The sequence below is a fragment of the Pezoporus occidentalis genome, unplaced genomic scaffold, assembly GCF_034315485.1.
Source record: "Pezoporus occidentalis ecotype Australia unplaced genomic scaffold, CSIRO_AGI_Poc_V1 ctg171, whole genome shotgun sequence".
NCBI classification, from domain to species: domain Eukaryota; kingdom Metazoa; phylum Chordata; class Aves; order Psittaciformes; family Psittacidae; genus Pezoporus; species Pezoporus occidentalis.
The window spans coordinates 30,204-50,841 of NW_026913543.1; the positions used below are offsets into that span (position 1 = coordinate 30,204).

Below are 20,638 nucleotides of genomic sequence, written 5' to 3' on the forward strand. Positions count from 1 at the left end.
AGAGTGAGGATAAATACAGGTTCAGACACAATTTATTTCCCCATCTCATTTCTGAAGCCCAAACAAGCAACTAAGCTGCAGGATGACAGGTCTCTTCCACTACGCAGTTTGTAGGTCGCATACACTGGCAAAGCTACAACACATAGATCCAATAAAGCTGACTTAGGGCTTTCCAGACCGCTCCCGAGTGGTTCAGAGTGAAGAGAGCATGGGTGAGAAAATTCGGAGTGAACCCCTCTGATTTTCAGGTACCACCCCACTTCACATGGCAAATGTTAACACCACATGGCTCTTGCCAGCACAGCACAGCCCAGGTCAGAGGGGAATGCTCCAACCTGTACAACCTGCAGAGCAAACCCAACAGTTTCAAGGTTTTAAAACTGTTACTTGAGGTCCGAAGGTCAGGGGAGGCCCCGAACATGCACCAACCAACTCCAAAACAGGGCAAGGGCACTTACAACAGCTCTGAAAAACAGAGATAATCGAGCAGCATGCTATAATTATCGAGCATTGTTCCGATTCCCGTTCAACATCTTCACATACCGAGCTATTTTAAATAAACACCCACACATGATGCTGACAAAGTATTAGTCTTCACAGATACCCTCCGAGCTACCAGAGGATTGAGAATTCCAGGCTAGAAGCCAGCAGCAAGTTTCACAAAGTTTCACAAAAGGTCATTCCCTGTTTCATTCCTAACCCAGGAAGGACCTTGTTCCACCGCAACACCCAAGTGAACACACGAGTACCTTCTGGCAACCCTCTGAAGCGGAGATGCTTTACACTTGGCAAAGGCTGAAATCTCACAGCCCCATTCCATATCCAGATTTGGAGTGATCAGCTTTTTACCCTTTGCTATTTGAAGGAAAACAGGTAAAGTTTCAGGACGTGAAGCTCTCCTTGAACTTGACAGCATTTAACATGCAACTGTGCGGGGATTTGATCTCCTCAGGACCACAGCATGTAAAGGTCACTGCAATGACAGAGCACCTCCAGCCAGCACATGTATCTAGAAATTCACTTCAGCAGTTCCTCAAGCATCATGTAACGTTACCAACTGTCAAGTCTAGGGGAGTTTGAGGTTTAATCTAAGACTAAAGCCTCTCCTTGGCACAGCAGCAGCAGCTGGATAAAGACAATTGCCTTTCACCACCAGTCTACAGACTCTCAGTTAAACATGATCTGTAGGAAGATACTTCCAGCAAATCAAGAATTCCATAAGGGATTAAAATTCTAAACATAAATACAATTAAAGCCTTCTAATATTAATGCACACTTTTTATTATATTAAAATCAGGCAATGGTCTGATACAATAAAAAGGCTGCTTATGGAATACTGTTATGTTAAACTTTAATTACAGAGGATGTTAAATCCTTACAACTAATATTTTCCTCAAAAGAGTTAATGGAAACATCAATTGTTCATTGACTTGATAGCTGCTGCTTTAAAATGTGTTCATTTTTACTCTTTTCCTTTTTTTTTTTCCTTTTTTTTGTTTTCTTTTTTTACACAAACACTGAATTTGTTCATAAAACTCAGGACACACTAGGTTGGTTGTATGTAAGCTTGCATCCACATTTCAGCAGCTAGTGGTCCGAAACAGTAAACCAGAAAAGGCAGTGATTTGCCAGGATGCAAAGCCAATCAAGGTCCTCGATCTGCTGTACGCACCAGAATCTTCACTGAGGAGATTTCTCTTCTAAGACTTACAGAATCCTAACGAAATCTACCACTTATTTGATTTGTCTGTAGTCATTACATCTTTAGAAGGGCCAAACATAAGTGCAATATTTTGTTAATTAACATTCGTGGGTCAATCCAAAGCACCAAAACACAACTATTTGAGCTGGAGTGTGTGTTCAGAATCTCTGTGTGCAGAGTTTCCCCCGTAACAGTTTGGCAGCAGCAGAAGGTTTCAGCAATCCTGGTAAATTACTGCTCTTTTCACCACGTCAAAAGCCTATCTAATAACATCAGCCGTGGCCAGCTTGGCGGTGTGGCAGCAGTGCTGGAGGGACAGGGGAAATCCAAGTTTGCGAGCAGAATAGATACTCTTGTTTCCCAGGCTGGTGAAGACTAAATTTGTTGCAAAACCAAAATGATAAGCGGGAGGGAACAGGTCAAGTTATTGCCCCAACGCTTACCCCTGCTGGCCAGGGGTGAGAAGAGTCACAAAGAGGGGCAAAAAGAAAGCAGCATCCCCGCTAAAAAGAGGGGAAGAGGGAAGAGATTAAAAGAACCCTGAATCCCTCACCCAAAGCCCACATCACTGGGGAGGAGGACCAGGAAGAGAAATACAATCTATGCCTTGGCCAAAGGGAAGAAGGAAGCTTGCCCGAATCAGGGCATTAAAAAAAAACAAAACCCAAAACAATAAAAAACCCCAAAACGACCACAGTCACATTCAGCCTTTACTAGAGATAGCACAAAGGGAGGGATGACTGAGGTTAGCACACATCCCCATTAGTAGTCCATAAAGCCCAGTGTAGTACTGGAAGCAAAAACCTTTGTGTCTACTCTAATAAATAGCCCTGAGCTTCGACTCTATTGCAAAAGACAGAAAAAAACCCAAACCCCAGGCCAGACACACAGCAAGGTGATTGTGGGATGGATGCTTTCACAGTTACGTTAGATGTGCCACACTGGTCTTGACAGTAATAAATTTAAATAGACTTTTCCTGATACCAGAAGTTCAGCTATGTGGACAGTGGTTACACGACAGGATTATTTGTTATAGCACAACTTATATTTCAAATGAAAAAAAAAAAAACAACCCAAAAAACCCCAAAAACAAACAAACAAAAAAATTAGTATCATTTACAGTATCTCATGAAAAAACTTCCTTTGAATGGGAACTTCCTTTCCAGTATTTCTGAGGTCTACAAGATGCATCTAGAAAATTTACTACTGTGGAAAATGAAGACAGCTTAAATTGAATAAGGGGGGCATGGTTTTGTTTTTGTTTTGTTTTTAATTAATTGCTGTAACATTGTCCTTCAGGTGGCTGAGGAAGTTTCATATTTTCTTTAGACATCATTAGACGCCGAAGCTCTTGCAGAACAACTTTGATACTATAAGAATTCTGCCATTTTGCTAGGACTGATATGGCTCTGGGGTCCACCTAAAATAGACAAAAAGATCATTCCTGTCAGAATTGATATGTTTGATACACTTACACTACCCCAAACCCTCCAACTAAAGAGCTTCTACGAAATCTGAGTGGGAGAAACCAAAGCAAGCAGAAGCAAGCAAGCAGTTTCGTAAAAGCATAATAAACCCCTGCATGATGCAACTACTTGTGAGTTGCAAGAGGGCAGGAAAAGTTAATTGCACGTTTTGATTTGAGAACACACTTGGCATGTCCACTTCCCTCCTACCCCCTTTTCCTTCTCCTCAAGGCAAACAGCACCAGCAAGCAGTAAACAGTTAAGCAAGTTGCAAGTATAAAACAAAAGCATTAACTGGAAGATGCACATGAAAACCATGTTAAAATGAATGAAACCAAAAAACTTACCACTCCATTAGAACTATTTACTCCATTCATATTAATTTTTGTTACAAATCTTACAAATGGAGGTGCTTCTGGATACTTAGGCCCACATTCTATTTTAAGGCTGTATATTCTGTTTTCATAAATTGTCTGAGGGGAGAAGAAAGGGAGGAAAACAATTACATGAGGCAGTTCAGTAAGCATTTGGTTAAAACAGTGGTTACTTTAGGGACATGGTAACTACTTAACATGAGGGCAGCCACTTATATATTGTGCTGGCTACCTCTGTTTTGGGTTCATTTTCTAATATTCAGAGTATCATAGAATGGTATTGAATATTACCTCTTCAGGGTAATAAATTCTACTGGTCTTTTAAGCATTCAATTTTCATATAAAGAATGAAACTGGCATTGCTTCCCATTCACCGACTGAAGTGATTCTTTTAATCATCATATATAGCTCAGATACCCACTTTTCAGCTATCTTTATAAAGCAGCTTTGTCTTACCAGTTTACTAACCAGACTCTCTTCCTTGAAATTGAAGCCATAGCTTTAACAGTTAGTTAGGAAACTATCTCGTCTGCCTGCCCTAGAACTGCACTTGAAAATACTCCTTGGTCATAAACCAACCTGCTGGTTCTCAGAAAGGGGAATTCCTCCCATTGCAAAGTACATCCTGATCCCAAACAGCATTACCACTGTCTCCACAGCAGTAACACTTCACAGCTAATAGAAACCCTGGATCAAGAGCTCTTAACTAACTAAACAATGGAAATAGATGAGAGACTACAAGGCTACACTGAATCTTCAATATTTAAAAGTCATTAAAAGAAGCAACAGTTAAGGTTATTCTGCATTCTGAGAGTAACTCATTCTGATGTGCTGAGCCAGTGCAGCCGGCCACAGAGCTTCAGCTAAGCTGGGCAAGGCAGGAAGCTGGCAGCAGCATACAACAGCAAAAGGATCATCATGGGCAAATTTAGGCAGGCAAGATCTACACGTTCAGAGCTTCTGACACCATTTCCCACACTTCAATGCTGTAACAAACATTAAACTCACAAAGCAGTGACCACGAGCAAAAATCCAGAACGTGTGAATGCAGAAGCCCAGAAGCAGCTCCTCCTCACCTGTGGCAGCAGAGCAGAACGCTCCACCAGGATCTTAAGAACAATATATTAGAACTCCTTGCAATCCCTCTCAGGGTCTGTTACGCCCCTGAACATCTTAGAATTTCCCTTAATGAGTATTTTGACGCAAACCACTACCAAAAACCTAAGAACTGACTTCCTGGCTCGGCTGCTTCTTATGTGTGTGGATGAAGGGGCTTCCAATCGGTACTGGCCACTGCTGGCTGGCACCAGTACCTCTTGGTCACTCCCCCAGCGCCTCAGGCAGCCAGCCTTTCAGATACCAGCGAAGGCAGGGACAAGCTGAACGCTGTGACAAAGTTCTGGGGGGAAAAAGTCATCTGTCAGCTCTGCTCAGGTCTGCTGAGCCCCTGAGCGTGTGTGGCCCACAGGGCAACTAAGAGCCCAGAGGTTCATGCAGGTTTTTAGGGTCTTTGCCAATAACCACACCACGTGAGGACCGGTGAATGGAAACCCTTGCCTGTGCACATGTCCACAGGCAATATAAAATACGTGCAGATAAAGCTGAAGTTGTGACAGTGCCACTGTTTTTAAATAGCTTGTATAAACAAGATGAATCACTGGCTGCAAAGCTATCTGCACAAAGTCTGGGAAGGAGAAGGATGCTTCCATGTATGGTAGCAGGGATATTCAGAGCAGCAGCATGTATCTAACTCTGCACCACGATTCATTTTTCTCTCTGGGATGCCCACGATAAGACTCTTCCACCTGCTTCAAGTGTGACTGCTTTCTACCCAGAAGGAAATAGGATTTTCGTTTTTATTCCCCCATTGCCAGTATTCTCACATCCTAGTCAGGAAAAAAAAAAATGGTAATAATATAACCAAGAACAGTACTGAAAGCAGGACAATCACTTATCAAACAAGAATGACTCGAAGTTCCCAGAATCTCTCCCAGTACAGCCCATTGCCTTCAAGCAATAAGAAAGCACGATGCACTTCGAAAACATCTATATCCTTAAGTGTGTCAGAAGGACAAAAGAGGCACAGCTGAACCATCTTCCGTGGTAGTCCTCTAGCCTTGGTTGGCAGTATGACATGAACTACACATTTCTATCACTTCTAGTAAGTCAGCACATGTCTATTTGCACGCTGCAGTTTCTATTTAATCTTCTAAATTAGATTTCAAGGTTGCTTAAATTCTCCATGAAGTGTATGCACACAGCAAGCTTTCTTCAGTCTTACTGCTCATTAACGCTCTCCTAATGTTCTAGAATCAAATGCTGTTCTAGCAAATGATATCATAAACAAATGAAATGATCAAAAATGGGGAAATGTTAACACTGGCAGACAAAAAAAGTAAACAACACTTCTGGATGGGAACACTGCACATGTAATGCCATTGTAATATGGATTCTTGTACAACCTCATGGCGCGGCAGAAAAGGCAACTGACAGAAGGGAAACACATAGGGCAGTAGCATGGTTAAAGATCTGCAAAGGTTTCCTTATAATAGACAGAGAACACTGGAATTACTGGGAAGTGAAACTGAGGCCAGATACAGAAGACAACATCTACTATTTGCAGGAAGGAGATTCAGCTACTTGCACTACATGGCAAGGATATTAAAGACACAGAACAGAGATACACAGTGAAACTGGAGATAACAGGCAAGTTTTGGGTTTAGAATACATGCATACATACAAAGCACAGTAAGTCCTCAAGTTCACTACCAGAGTGGGGACCCACAGTTTAGTAGGGTTCGAGGGGAGAAGAGAGTTGAGAACGCAACAATACCACCACAAAGACGAGTAGCATTGTAAGACGCTACTTTGGGAAAGAACACTAAGAAATTAAATTCATTAAAATTTGAGTTTCCCAAGTTAGCTGAAACTCTACAAGAGCAAGTCAGTACTGCTGCAATAAAAACCAACCCATGAACTCAACAAGAAACAGCAGAAAGACTAGCAGTACTGGACAAAACATCCATGTTTTACCTACATTAGCTCCACATGTAATCTCACTAGCCGAAGGATTTTAAACCTTGCTGTATTCAAGAGTACAGGATACTAGAATCCTGGAATCTCAAAAGTTATGTCTTAATGAATCTGTAAATATAAAGCAGACATGTAACAGAACTAACCAGAGAAAGGCACTAAAAATATTCCAAATTAAAAGCAAAAGACACACAGATACATGAACCCCATTATTATATGGAACTTGAACCTTCAACATAAATCACTTGCTAAAGTGTTTTTTTTTTCCCCACTCATTTGCGTTTCCTTTGTTTTCTACTTCAGTGGTTAGGTTAAGGGAAGAAAAGGGAGAAGAGAAATAAGAGTAACAGTACTATTTTAATAGTTAAGCACATAACTTACTCTTGGAGGTCCAATAATCATTCCTGTCCATCTTGTAAGTGTCATGTCTTCGTCATCTTCAAGGCCCCAGCTAACTGTTCCATCACCTACTCCTTTCTGACCTTCTTCAAGTTCTTCCAACAGACGAAAATTACGAGGAACTTTTACTCCTGAAAAACATCAGAAAAACGTTTTGAATTGAGAAATCCAGTAAATAAATGAACCCAAAGTAATTGCCCTGATACTTTTGGTCATTCTACAGCAAGCATTTTGGGTAAATCCATAAAAATAGCATCTGTTTCTCAATGACAACATTTCAACACTATGAAAAGGATATCCTCATACTTAGCTTGGATTTTACAAGCAAAATAAGGTATTCACAATTAAACACACTAGAAGAATGACAGGCCAGGTACTGGGGCAGGCAGTAAAATGACAGGAAATGTCTGTCCATTCATAAATACACACAGTATCACAGAGCTCTAATTAGCACTTGTCTGTATGATTTATAGTACAAAAGCTTAGGAGATTCTGCAAAATCAGAGCTCAACAGCACCCAACTTACTCAGAGCTTTCAAAATACCATTCAAGGCAAATAAAACTCCAAACAGTAGTTAATCTGAAGTTAATTTAAGTGGGCTTTGTCAGCAGCAATAGCATTCTTTGTATGCATGACCTCCACCACCAAGGAATTTCTGCACTTCTTAGGTGTTGGTACATTTATCCTCAAAATATACAGCAGAACAGGAAATGCTCTTATTCCTATCACATTAATGGAAAACAATGGCATAGAGAACTTATGTGACATATCCAAGCTCACACACTAAGTCTGCAGCAAGAAAGGATCTTGAACCCAGGCCAGAAGGGACTTAATTACTCGTTCTTCTTCAAGGTATCTGTAGCTCAGTCATCACAAAACATAAACGCAGCCTAGGCCACCACTTCTCCTTTGTACTGGGTTTGTGTGGCAAGGTTTTGGTAGCAGGGGGGCTCCAGGGTTAGCTTCTGTGAGAAGAAAGCCGCTCCTGTGTCTGACAGAGCCAATGCCAGCCGCCTCCAAGACAGACCTCCTGCTGGCTAATGTTGAGCCCATCAGCAACAGTGACAGCACCTCTGGCATAGTTAAGAAGGGACAAAAAAAAACCCTGTGTAACACCAGCAGCAGAGAGGAGTGAGAGAAACAAGTCTGCAGACTCCAAGGTCAGTGAAGGAGGCAGGAGATGTTCCAGGTGCCAGAGCAGATTCCCCTGCAGCCTGCGGTGCAGGGCACAACGGGTGCTCCTGCAGCCCATAGAGGTCCATGGTGGAGCAGATCTCCACCTACAGCACGGGAGGAGAGGGATGCCCGAAGAGGCTGTGACCTCATGGGAAGCCTGTCCTGGAGCAGGCTCCTGGCAGGAGCTGTGGCCCTGTGGGGAGAGGAACCCAAACTGGATCAGGTTTGCTGCAGGACTGGTGACCCCGTTGGGTATCCATGCTGGAGCAGTCTGTTCCTGAATGACTGCACCCAACGGAAGTTGGCCATTTTGATACATGCATCTAACATAACATGTTCAAGAATATCCCAAGGAAGCATGATTCAGTAACACAGCTGTATGAAGAGAAACCTGGAGTCCAAATAGTGGCACCAGAAGAGGCAAGACCTGCACTGGCTATACCAAACCACACATGTGGGGGCTGCAGAGCACGACTCAAACACAGCTCCATGCCAAATCTGCATCCTCAACTCTCAGGGAGACCGCACTGTTACCATGGCTGCTGAGTAATACCAATCTTTGGCTGCAAAAGGAAATGAATCAGTTGGGGCTGGTGAAGCCATCCCTGTAAGATTAACCAAGCCCCAAACCATCAGTGGTAAGATGACCTCTTGGGAATCACTGTTGCTTCCCCTGCTTAAAAAGCTCCAGCATCTCCCCTCTCAGCAAGTCTTAGAAGTATGCAGTGTGTACTTTGTGTACCTCAGGCACATGAAGATTCAAGTATGCAGCTCATACCTGAATCATGATTAGCCACCCCAGTTTTAACTACATTCCCAAAACTCTCCATGCTGTAGCTAGAGGAAACAGAGAAGAGAGCAGTCTACCTCCAACAGGAACAGCTGGAGTGTGAGTTGAAGGACAAGGTTCCACCTTTACTTACACACACAACCTATTTCACTACTGCAGCAGTGGATGCATGGGAGCGCTGGTGATGGGGAATGACTCACTGCTGTGATGCCTGGAGCTGCTGTCTGGGTTTCAGCCCTGCCTGCTGGCGCCTAGGGAAAGAAACAGCCAGCGAAGGAGGACAACAAAGAAGCAAAAGGTCCTTTTGGAGGGTGAACTCCACCCTTGGGTCTGACACAGAGCTCTTCAACAATGCAGGTGATGCCGCAAAGGAAACCGTCGTGGTTATTATTAGAGCCTCTCCCCAGTCACAGATGCAATAAGCTGAAGCCAGCAAAAGACCTGCCTTGAATGTGCCATGTTGCCAAGAAATGCTCACTGTGGACCACAACATCGTGATGCTTAACAAACATCCTCTCAAGTCTCTGTGCTTCAGCACTTGATAATACCACTCCATATTTACCAGTGGCTCAAAGATAATTTACTGATATTTACTTAGACCAAAGCAAATAACCCAGGAGGAATCAGCTTTATGGTAAGCACACACAGGCCACGCATTAAAGGAGGCAAAAAAAACATAGCCTGTCCACCCTCCCTCTGAGCATCACGTACCCTGTTCAGAGTGAGGCAGGAATCCCATGTGAAGAAAATTAAGTGATCATGTAATTACAAATGACATCATCACGTATATATTTGAGAAGGCCACAAGCAGGGTTGAAAGGCAGCTTTAATTGTGACATTTGCTAACCAGAGCTCAGCTTGGCTTTACAACCTTACAGGAAGAGAAGGCCACTTTATTTCTGAGCCCTCCCCAGATCCAGCTGCTCTGATTCAGCATGAATCAGAGCCACAAGAGTCAGACAGGATGGCAGAGTTCTGACAAGTCTGAGGTCTACAGAGAGCTAGCTAGTCATATCGTGCACTGGCTCCTATCACACAGGAAAAGTTAACGTAAATTAATCCTACTTTCACAATAACTGCTCACTTGTGAGCACTACAGGAGCATGAGTGGCAAAAGGAGGTGCCAAAAGAGAAGCATGTAATATTAAAGATATTATGCACGTCACAGAAAATAAAATTATCATGGGAGATGACTGGTCACTTTACAACAAACCACCCTGTCTAACAGCATCACTGCCTTCTAAAATGTTTTATCCCTATGCTAAAGCTCGGAGGTGCAACAGAAAAGCAGCACCTCAGCCACTACAGAAAGCAAGTTCAGGGCCAAATAAATGACAGCTCCTCCCTGACACTTTCTCAGGAGATTCAAAAGGAATAAAACCAAATCTACATGTAAAAGACTATGGCCATACAATCACAAATGCTTTAAATTATTTCCAAATAACCTGCCCTTAAGGAAGGCAGAGTAAAAGACCAGATTCACCCTTCTATCAGCCTGGAAAGATGCATGAAGCCATTAAGCCAACATCATCTCCTCTTCACTTGCAATGGCCTGCAGCACTCATGGTCAGCTACCACATCCCACTGGGACCCCAACCCCAGAAACCACACAAGCTTTATCACTTGTGGTTGCATGCAAATGTATTATCATTGATGTTCGCTCTCCACCTAGATTCCTAGAAAGTGACCTGTTCTAGGCATACACATTATTTGGTAAATGCTTTCTATGGCTAAACCATGGCAGATTCAGAGTTGGGAGATGTTCTGCACCAGCTGACACAACCCTGAGTCAACTACGTGTCATCTTCCCACCCTCCAGTAAATACCTTGCATAATCTTTTCAGCGTAGGAATGGAGACGTTCAAGGCAGTAACCAAACCAACCTGTTTTTCTAAGAGTCCTTCATTTAACACAAGAAAACCTAAATAAAGTAAGAGGCAATTAAAAAGTAATCAGTTTGTTGAAAGTACATTGTTATGCATTTTAATTTAGCCTTTGCTATGGCTCAAGAAGACTCTCAAATAGCAGTTTGAAACAAACACATTAATATCTAGAAAATAGCTTCACATGCAGCTTGCCTGACCACAGTGAAACACTTGCAGAAATGGAACTGAAAAAGCATTTCCAAGCAAAAGGAGGTATTTACTCTTAATTGCAACAGCAAACCTATGAAAGTTAAATGATAACTGTACTGACAACGTAAGACCTCCAATGACACAGGTTTGTGCAGTCTTTCTGAAAGCTCACCTTTTAGTAAAGGTGCATTTGTGAAGCCTCAACCCTGCACACTAGTTCACCAGCTACAAAAAGTCCATTAACTGTTTCTATGAAAAAAACAGAGAATAAAACTAAACCACACACTGGGTTTCCCAGAAAGTGAGGATGTGTACTTTACAGAGTTCAAAGTTGCACTTAAGAAGCTGTTAGGTTTTGGATGACATCCTCTTCAGCCTTCAAACAGAATCAGGACCTTCTGGTTTCACCTAATACCAGAGCTGCCAGGCAAGACCAGTAATGATGAGCCTTCACTACCACAACTCCTCACAACTCAGTTGCTTGCTAAGCAGTGCGCTGAAGAAAGAGACAGCAAGCTGAAATGAGGACACAAGGAATTTGCCTGTGTCCGGTCAATCTCAGGGAGGAAAGTTCTGTACTTGGAAAGAATAGAATTATTCCTGGAAGACAGTTAAATGCCAACCTGGATTCTTAAAGTCCTTAAAACACACTCAGATTTACATTACAGCACTACTAAAGATATACAACTGAATGTGTCTTACGATAGTTTACCAGCCTGAGGTTTTTCCCATCTTGAATCTACCTCCATGTGAAGTATATAATTTGGTTTTAACAAGTTACAATCAACACTCTGTGACAGACTACACTTTTTAATCTTCCATTTTCCCCAGTTATATAGCAAAAGCAATTCCATATTCACAGAAACCTTAACAAGCTGAACACAGCACAGTGAAGCAAGGTGGACAACATGCCTCTGAGCGTAGACCCTCTACTTGAAATGTTTTCGTCAATGTCTGTAGAACAAAAAAATACACCTCAAAAACTTCAGGAATACATTTCTCTTTCCTTTCTAAAGTGAAATCAAGTTATAAGCATTTCTCTTCAGGATTAAAGGACAAATACATGGCCCAGCAAAGCACACAGAAAATGCACTTCACTTGTTAGGGGCTCTAAGGAGGGGAACCCTCATTTTGCTGAAGATTACTTGACATCTTCACTGGTAACACGCAACTTATCCAAATGCCCTTTCAGGCCAATTTTAGCTGCTTCTGTACTAGCTCCCCATTCACAGTAACTCAAGTGAGCTGAAATTCAACAGCTTTTAACACCTCTGTTGCTCAATACGTTAAAGCCCCTTCCATTGCTTGTTTTTTATGTATCTGATACTAAGCCCTAATTACATATTTTCCAATATATTCCTCATCTTTCTGCAGAGACTGCAACTACTGAAAATCTGACAGCTGACCCTTGCAGCACTGCCACTGTAAAGAAATGAAATCATTCCTCATCCAGTGGTATAGAAAGTTTCTGAACTGACAGAATATTTAAAACTGAGTAAAAGGCTTTTAGCAACTGTGACAAAAACTTTCAGGAGACAGGAACTTCAGATTTCTTGCATCATCTTTATAGTCATGATTTCCACTCTGATAACACAGACAGGTACCGAATTACTGTGCAGATCCAAAATAGCTTCCTGAGCACTTGAAACAAACTGAAGTGTTTTCTGTTGTGTAAGCTAGAGAACCGGTTCTGTCTTTCAACACTTTAAGCACTTTACTTGGAAAGAGATCATGTTAAAACATTTGTCTGAGGCAGACTGGCAGCATCACTGAGGTCTGGAGCCAAATACATCCTGTCAGATGCAGGAGAGTTAAAATCAGATGCATTCTGTGACTTATATCACAGGTGAAAAGCAAAACATAACCAGCTCAGCTAGAAGTTAATTCAGAAAATAAGTCACCTTGAACTAACATCGTGGACAAAATCTTTACACGAAATCTCAAGAGGGAAAACCCCACCATCTCCTCTTGGCATTGTGAAAAGAAACGGATGTCACTGACTGAGAGCCCAGCACTCTCCTCCAGCTGCCTCTTCTATCACAAAGTATTGCTAAGTTTTCTTACACTCACACCACCCACCAAGAGGCGAGTGCATGAGTAGGCTCACTGATTCAGAGATAGGCTTTGAAGAGCAAGATGCCACACTGATAGACTAAGGCAGTGTTACCTGCTCAGTACAGCTTTAACAGCAGAGCTAAGCACAGGCGGGCAGAGGCAGGATGCACACTGCTAGGCTTTGCTTCTGGGCCAGGCCCAGGTCAGACCTGGGAGGAAAGCACACAAACTCATCAGTAGGTGCAGACAGAGTAATTCCAGCTTGACTTGCAATAGTTAAAAAACATCCTCACAACCTGACAATTCCGAACTTCACACACCTTATCTGCCGGTATTATATCTTCTATGATTCTTCGCTACTTACATATTTAATACAATACAAATCATTCTAAATTCTCAGCCAGAATGGTGTTTTTCAAATGTTATGTAACTTACATCATTATATATTAAAAGATTCAACTGAGTATCTTTTTGTAAATCTTAAACTATTTACCTTTTTATTTAATCTGCTGCATCCTTCCATTACAATACTCAAAGAAGCTTTCAATCTTTAGCACCTGCTATTTCCTGTGCTCTTACAGTCTATCTCATTTAAGAAGGCATAATTTATCTTCCTATTTTCTCTTCAATTACTTTTTCTCTACCCTTGAGTATGTTACTTACAGACTTAGAAAGTACTCAGTGGCTGGCAATATTTATTTTGAGATAACAGTGACTGTTGTGTGCAGTGCCCTCCAAAGGAGACATCACGGTCCATTTGCAGAGGCAGGTACACCTTCCATACCCTTCAATACGCAGTTTCTTCCTCACTGTAATGTTGCATTTGCTTTTTGCAAGCATAGATTTGAGCACACAGTAATGTTATGGGTCCCTCAACCACTATAAATGCATACTTTTAATACACTGTACTAAAACTGAGCTGTGCTCTTCTCTCCATTAGGAGTATTAAGATACATGTATTAGCACTATCGTGACTGTACACCTAATGAATCACCCTTCTGTAGTTCTTCACATTCCTCTGACTTCGCCTAGCTTTTATGTGGGGATATCATTTTACTGCTCAGTGCATCCAGCCTGTTGGTAATCACTGTATCTACCACAGCCCTGCAAGAGACCCCCTAAACAGATCTGGGAGAGAAAAGTGGGTTGAAAGAAATCGTTAAACTTTCTCCAGGATGAAAGCTAGAGAAACAGGACTTCACAGGCCAGCATGGTCAGGATTTGACCCAGCATAATATCAGAGTATGCAGGACAGCAACATGGAGCAAGCTCCTGTAGTCTAACTGCAACACAGACTCTCCACACAGCTCAACTTCCCTGCAGGGCCACGGGGTGCATGAGCCTCTGAGGAGCCCTGGATCTCCCAGGTAGATCACCTCTGGTACCTGAGCTAGCCGAGTGCTTCTGCGTGACACTTCAGTCTGAAGGACGGATAGACATAAACTTACAGTTTGAGCGTTCACAGTCTCCCATGAAGGGCCTTATTAGAATGATTAAGGTCAACCCTTTCTTTTTATCAATATATTAATTGTATGTGTGGAAATCACACATCATCAGCAATGCAGAACTCTATATTTGTATGGATAGTTAATCTTCCTCCTAGTAGCTGTGCTGTGTTTTGGCTATAGTCTGAGAATAATGCTGATAACACACAGATGTTTTAGTTCTTGCTAAATATCACTTATCCTGATCAAGGACTTTTCAGTCTCTTGCTCTGTCAGTGAGGAGGGGCACAAGAAGATGGAGGGAGCACAGCCAGGACCTGAACTAGCCAAAGGGGTATTCCATACCATAGAACAGCATGCTCAGTATATAAAGTGGGGGGAGTTAGCCAGGAGGGGCTGATCACTGCTCAGGGACAGGCTGGGCATCAGTCAGCAGGTGTGAGGAACTGTACTGTGCTTCACTGTTGTTTGTTAGTTGGCTGGGTTTTTTGTTTCTCTCTGTTATTTCCCTTTTCATTATTATTATTGTAGTTAGCAGTAGTATATTATATTTTAATTATTAAACTGTTCTTATATCAAAACATGGGTTTTACCTTCTTCCTGATTCTGTTCCCCATCCCACTGCTGGGGGGCAACTGATACTGCTGGACCTTGCATCATAACATTTCTTCCAGGTGAGGGCTGTTTTTTTCTCCTGTTAATAATTTCTACCTGTTTAGTAGATACAGGTCTCAGGCTTTCTTGTCTGATTCCCAGCACCAGCCCTATGACTTCCTTAAGTTCCATAGACATTTGTTACCATTTCTTCCTCTGGGTCAGTAGCTGATTTTAAACACAGCCTCATTTTCCATCCTCAGCCTCTGTTTAAGCTCTTTTGCTGAACTCATGGTATCAAACATATTCAAGTGGTTATTATCAGCAACTATGAATAAATTAAGGTTCCACGAAACAAGTATTAGCAAAATCTATTTTACATCTGAGTAAAAACACTACTAAGCTACTTGCCCACAGCGAAGTGAACAATGATGGAGAACAAGGTGCTGTTATTTGTATGTGGTGGCTCTATTTGTATGTGCTGGGCAATGCCTTCAGTGCAGTGTCAAGAGGGAACAGTACAAACTGCATTGCAGTGCCACCACCACCACCAGTAACTGGACACTATGTTGTACTCTTTATCAGGAGAATCTCCATCATTTACCAATACAAGAAGAAAACCCAGACCACTGCTGGTAAGGCAGCCCATGATTTACAGCCAGACAAGGCTCTGAGGCTCAGTGTAAGATGCTGGTCTGTACCTGAAGGTTCTCTCAGACTGAACTGGGGGTTTACTGCAAAGTTCACTTACTGCAACATGTTTGTAAGTCACAACTGATTTATTCTCCACCCCAATCTCCTCAGCAGCAGTTAAACACGCAGGATCCCACGAGTAGCTGAACGGCAGCGCTTGTCAAATGCCCACACTACAGCCACAAGACACCGATGCCCCTACCCACATCCACCTGGCTGTGTACCGCTTCACACTTCCAGCACTGAAGAGACAGCTTTCAGAAATCCCTGCAGTAGTAGGAAGCAATCCAAAAGACACCATGTGGCTAGCAGATGATGGTTAATGGCAGCTTATCACAAAGACCACTGGCTGCAAAAGAAAAGCTGTGCACAGGACTAGCTTTGGGCTTCACCACCACAGTCCGAGCCCCTTTCCACACATATCTCTCCATGACCGCTCAGACAACTAATCCACGAAGCTGCACAACAGAACACTTGCCTTGTTCCTCCAGCCAAACACAAACTGAAAAGTCAGCAGCTTGAGAGGATTATTGGGAAAGCATGGCCGCCAGAACAACGTGACACAGGAGGGGGAAGAAGGCTCTGCTATATTTTTTGTGTATTTTAATCAAGTGTTCCAACACCTCACCATCAGGTTACGCTCAAACACAGATCTGTAAAGCACAGTTCTCAGCACAGCATCCACTGCATTTTGCAGCCTGCATTCATAATCTTGATTACCACAAGATATCTGCATTGCAATGGTTATTCTTAAAAGTTGAAACATGTCATTAATAGAGACCTATCTATTAGAAAAGAACTGCAAGATATTTTTGTTATATCTTCAAGAGAAATCTGGTGATTTCAAACTTGAGAGGAAGCAATTTTAAGACAAGTATTACAGTGGCACATGGAAAACCCCATATGGGCCTTATGAAAACAGGAAAATGAAACACGCTAAACAGAAGTGAAACTAATTTATTCGATCTAAGTTCATTAAATGATGTCAGCAAAGAACACCCCACTCAAGATCTAGTTGCAGTATTTCTGTTTAACATGCGATGCTAAGTGGAAAGACAGGATTTGTGTCACTATTCAAAGCGGGCGAGAAGCAATTTTAAAGGCAAAAAGATATATATTGACTTCTGGAAGCACGCACATCCTGACAAGGAAGTTCCATTGATGTAACAGGAAGATGTTATTAGTGAATAAGGTTTTTAAAGCCACTGATTTCACGCACGTAACTTAAGTACCGGCTCAGAGACCACCGCGAACAGGGAACCGGGAGGGCACCTCCGAGCACACGGAGCTCACCCGCAGAAGAGGAGCCAGCCCGGCGGCCCTGCGGTGCCGAGCCCAGGCTCAAGCCGCCGCGCCGGGCTCGCTCTGCGGCTCACAGCGCCCAGGCCCGAACCGCAGGGCCGGGCCGAGGGCTGCGGGCCCGGACGGAGGGGTCCCTGCCCGGCCGTAGGGCCCAGCGCGCCGCCCCAGCGCCGCTTCCCGGAGCCGGCACACAGAGCGCCGGGGCACGCTTCCCGCCGGGCCGGCTCCACAGGCCCCTCCCGGGCCCGGGCCGGACTCGCCCCGTCGGGGCCGCTCCCACCGCGAGGCCTCGGCAGCCCCCGGGGAGGCACCGGCCGAGCCCGCCCGAGCGCCGCGGGTTAGGAGCGGGGACGGGCCCCAGCACCGCGGCCAGGCACCAAACCCCTGCGGGCCGCGCCCCTCGGGCCGGACCCTCCGCCGCCCTCGCCCCTTCCCCGGGCGCCTCCCGGCCTAGCGGCCGCCACCGCCCCTCCGGCCCCGACACGCCCAGCCGGGGCGCCCGCAGCCTGCCGCGCCGCCGCCCGCACTGCCCGGAGCTGCCCCGCAGCGAGGAGCGGCCCCGGCCGGTCCCCCCAGCCCGCGGCCCTACGGCCCCGCCGCCCGCTCACCCGCACCCGTGGTGGCCGCCATCTTGCGCCGCTGCCGCCGGAGCCCCGCCCCCTGCCACACGTCAACGCAACGCGGGAAGTGCAGCTCCGAAGGCGCGGCGCGGGCGGGCGCGCTAAGAAGGCCGCGGCGGGCGGGGCTAGAGGGCTGCACAGAGAGCTCTGTGGTACAGGCAGGGAGCTTGCAGAGTTCCACTGCGCGGGCGGGTGTGCTCCCCGGGGTCTGAAGGGGGGCCGGCGGTGGGGAGTGCCTCTGCACCGCTCCAGCGGGAAACCCTGGGGGAAGGAGCCCCAGCGAGCCCCCCCGGGGCGCTCTGAAGCACCAGAGCACTCAAGCATTGTCAACCCCATAAAACTCAATGCAATTAATATGAGTAATTGGCAAGCTATGCTCATTACAGCCAGAGCACAGCAGCATTAGTTCTCCTACTGCTTTCAGGTAGTCATAGCCGCTTTGTAATGCTCTGATGCTGCTCATGCATTTGCATCAGAACCTCGTCCTGTGATGCTCAGTGAAGGGAGGCCACAAGACACAGCTCAGCACTTTGAACCTGCAGTAAGGCAGTTCAATTTGCTGCCCTCCAACACTGACAGACGTGCACCAGCCTCCGCTGCAGCCGCCCCAGCTCAGCCCTAGGGTGCGGGGTCAGGGCTGCTGCACGGCGGGCACGTCCACGGCACAGCACAACAGTGCAGACATGCAGGGGCCCAGAGAACCTCCCTGTGCTATGGGAGACATGGACACAACCACACACACTGCCTCCTTGTGTCTCATACACAGCTATGAAAAACGCCTTTTGGCCTAAAATAGCATGAATCCAGAAGAGGCATCAGGAACATCAGGAAGAGGCACAGTGCTGTGTTTTAACCAGCAGCACATGTTCCACTTCCTCCGGTTGAAACAGTAGTAAGACGGGGGTGGGGGGAAATGGAAAAAAACAAAGAGGAAAATGAATTCTGCTTTGTCTTGCAACACCTGATCCGAAAACTGTGCCCCAAGACATCAGAACAATTACAAGACAAAAGGTTTTGCAGACCCCTTACATTTGAGGTCATTTGCTCCTTTAGGCCAGCTTCAACACACACAGCTGTTAGCAGCCATCAGAGGCAAGGTATCAGATATTCTTTGAAGCTACTTCAATCCAGCCATGCTTCCGCTGCCGGCTGGGTGTCCTTTCATTCAGCTCCAGCACCGCGCATCGGACGGCGGCTGAAGGCACGCACAGCGCCGCTAGGTGGCACCCGAGCCCAGCAAACCTGCCCGGGCCGCGGGGAGCAGCCCCAGCAGAGGCCGCGCTGCCGCCGCGGCCGAGCACACCCCGCGTAGCGATGGAGAGAGATGCTCGGTGTCAAGCAGATGGAGACCTTCTTGCACCCAAATGGGTATCAGCAGCTTTAGGGGGCAAGGTGAGTGACTGGTTTAACCCCCTACCGATCACAGCTCCCCTTCCACTTATGCCTGCTGCTAGTCAAGTTCCAGGAGAACATCACACGGACAGACATCACACCTGAGCCAAACATCTTGGTCCTATCTTATGTAGGCAAGTCTGATGCCTGTTTGGTGCACGGCTGTTCACACAGGACAAGTCCTGGACCTTGTTTTTAACCCCTTTTTTAGATGGGACAAACCCACGCCAGACACACTTCTATCCCCACCATGGTCCTCAGGCTGACTCAATGCCCCCTTTCCTCACATGGTGGCTGCTTCACCTTTGTTCAGCAAATGCTATCTCTGAGTGGGGCTTCTTGTTGGTCCCCAGTACTGCACGGAGGCAGCAGACAGGTCAAGGCTACAGACACGGAGCGAGAACACTGGTAACTTGCTCCAGCAGCAAATTGAAACATTTGGAAGCCAAGAGGCACCAGGAAGCTGAGCAGTTTGAACTGTGGCCATGGGGACATCAAAGCAAACAGCAAACCCAAACCCACCGGGCTGTCCTGAACACTGCTTTAAGAAAAGGCTGAGCAGGATTTTAAAGACTTGCAGTAATTTGTCCACAGAGTGCAACGCTTCCCCATGCAGGTGAGTCCCCGGCCAGCTCTGCAGTTCCATAGGTACACCTAGAGAAATACGCCTACTCCTGCTGGGCCCCTGCATGGCCACGTGTAGCCAGCTCCTTGGAAGGCAACTACAGACTTGGGAGAAGCTGAAGGCCTGGAAGGACTTCTGTGAGCAGGAGCCTGACCACATCCTTCTGCAGAGGTGAGAGACTGAATTAAAACCACTTTCAAAAGCATTTACAGTGTAATGCAGGCCATGTCTGCGGAGTTTAAAAGGAGTCTCTTATTCTGCTTTAGCTCTAATCCGTTCCTAATTAACTTAAGGCAAATTTATCTTTAGCCAGATTTACATATGCTAAGAGGGATCCACGCAGCCTTTTGCTCCAGAATTGCCATACTGATTTTGTGGAAGCATTCACTACTTTAAAAGGGTGGAGTGGTTTCCAGAAGCCAGCATGAAGACCAAGGTATTCATTAATACCTTGGTTTGTTCTTCGGTCCTCCAAGGGCAGGAAGCTTTGTGATACACCTTGACTCACAGCAGAGAGGGAAAGATTGAGGATTACAAAACCAGAACTTGCTCAGGGCCATGCCCCAGGCCGCTGCCTTATGAACAGTGATGTGAAGACAGGACCCTGGGAGGGTCCAGCCACGTCAGTCACCTTGGGTCACCCTGAGCAAGAGCTGCCTCAGGAGTGGAGCACAGCAGCAGCATGGAAAACAGCATCCAGAGATTAACGACTGCCCCAGTTTCTCGTAATTAAGATTAACATCTTGATAGTCCCAGCCACCACCAGTATTAGCAGCTCAGATTTGCTTCCAGGAAGACCACAGATCAAGTGGCTGAGAGAGGTTTGGGGAACAGCAGTTGCCTTTAACAGCACCACTGAAGTGAAATTCTAATTCTTGAAAATCTAATAATTCATG

At 45.2% G+C, this 20,638-nt stretch overlaps 1 protein-coding gene and 1 long non-coding RNA gene across 3 annotated transcripts; both read right to left on the reverse strand.

The window, feature by feature from the left end:
- Positions 1-1,257: 1,257 nt before the first annotated feature.
- On the reverse strand, positions 1,258-17,870 carry UBE2V1 (ubiquitin conjugating enzyme E2 V1). Of its 2 annotated transcripts, none has more exons than XM_062613912.1 (4): positions 17,720-17,870; positions 6,957-7,105; positions 3,516-3,641; positions 1,258-3,122 (listed from the first exon to the last, which is right to left on the reverse strand). In XM_062613912.1, the coding sequence occupies exons 1-4, from the start codon at positions 17,733-17,735 to the stop codon at positions 2,976-2,978; spliced, it is 438 nt and encodes a 145-aa protein (XP_062469896.1). In that variant the 5' UTR covers positions 17,736-17,870; the 3' UTR covers positions 1,258-2,975. The 2 variants fall into 2 exon arrangements, with proteins under 2 accessions (XP_062469896.1, XP_062469895.1); XM_062613911.1 differs by having other exon boundaries at positions 17,714-17,867.
- Positions 9,842-17,090, reverse strand: LOC134161250 (uncharacterized). The gene is made up of 2 exons (XR_009963905.1): positions 13,184-17,090; positions 9,842-12,600 (listed from the first exon to the last, which is right to left on the reverse strand). It is a non-coding gene; the product is annotated as an uncharacterized LOC134161250 (long non-coding RNA).
- Positions 17,871-20,638: the final 2,768 nt, after the last annotated feature.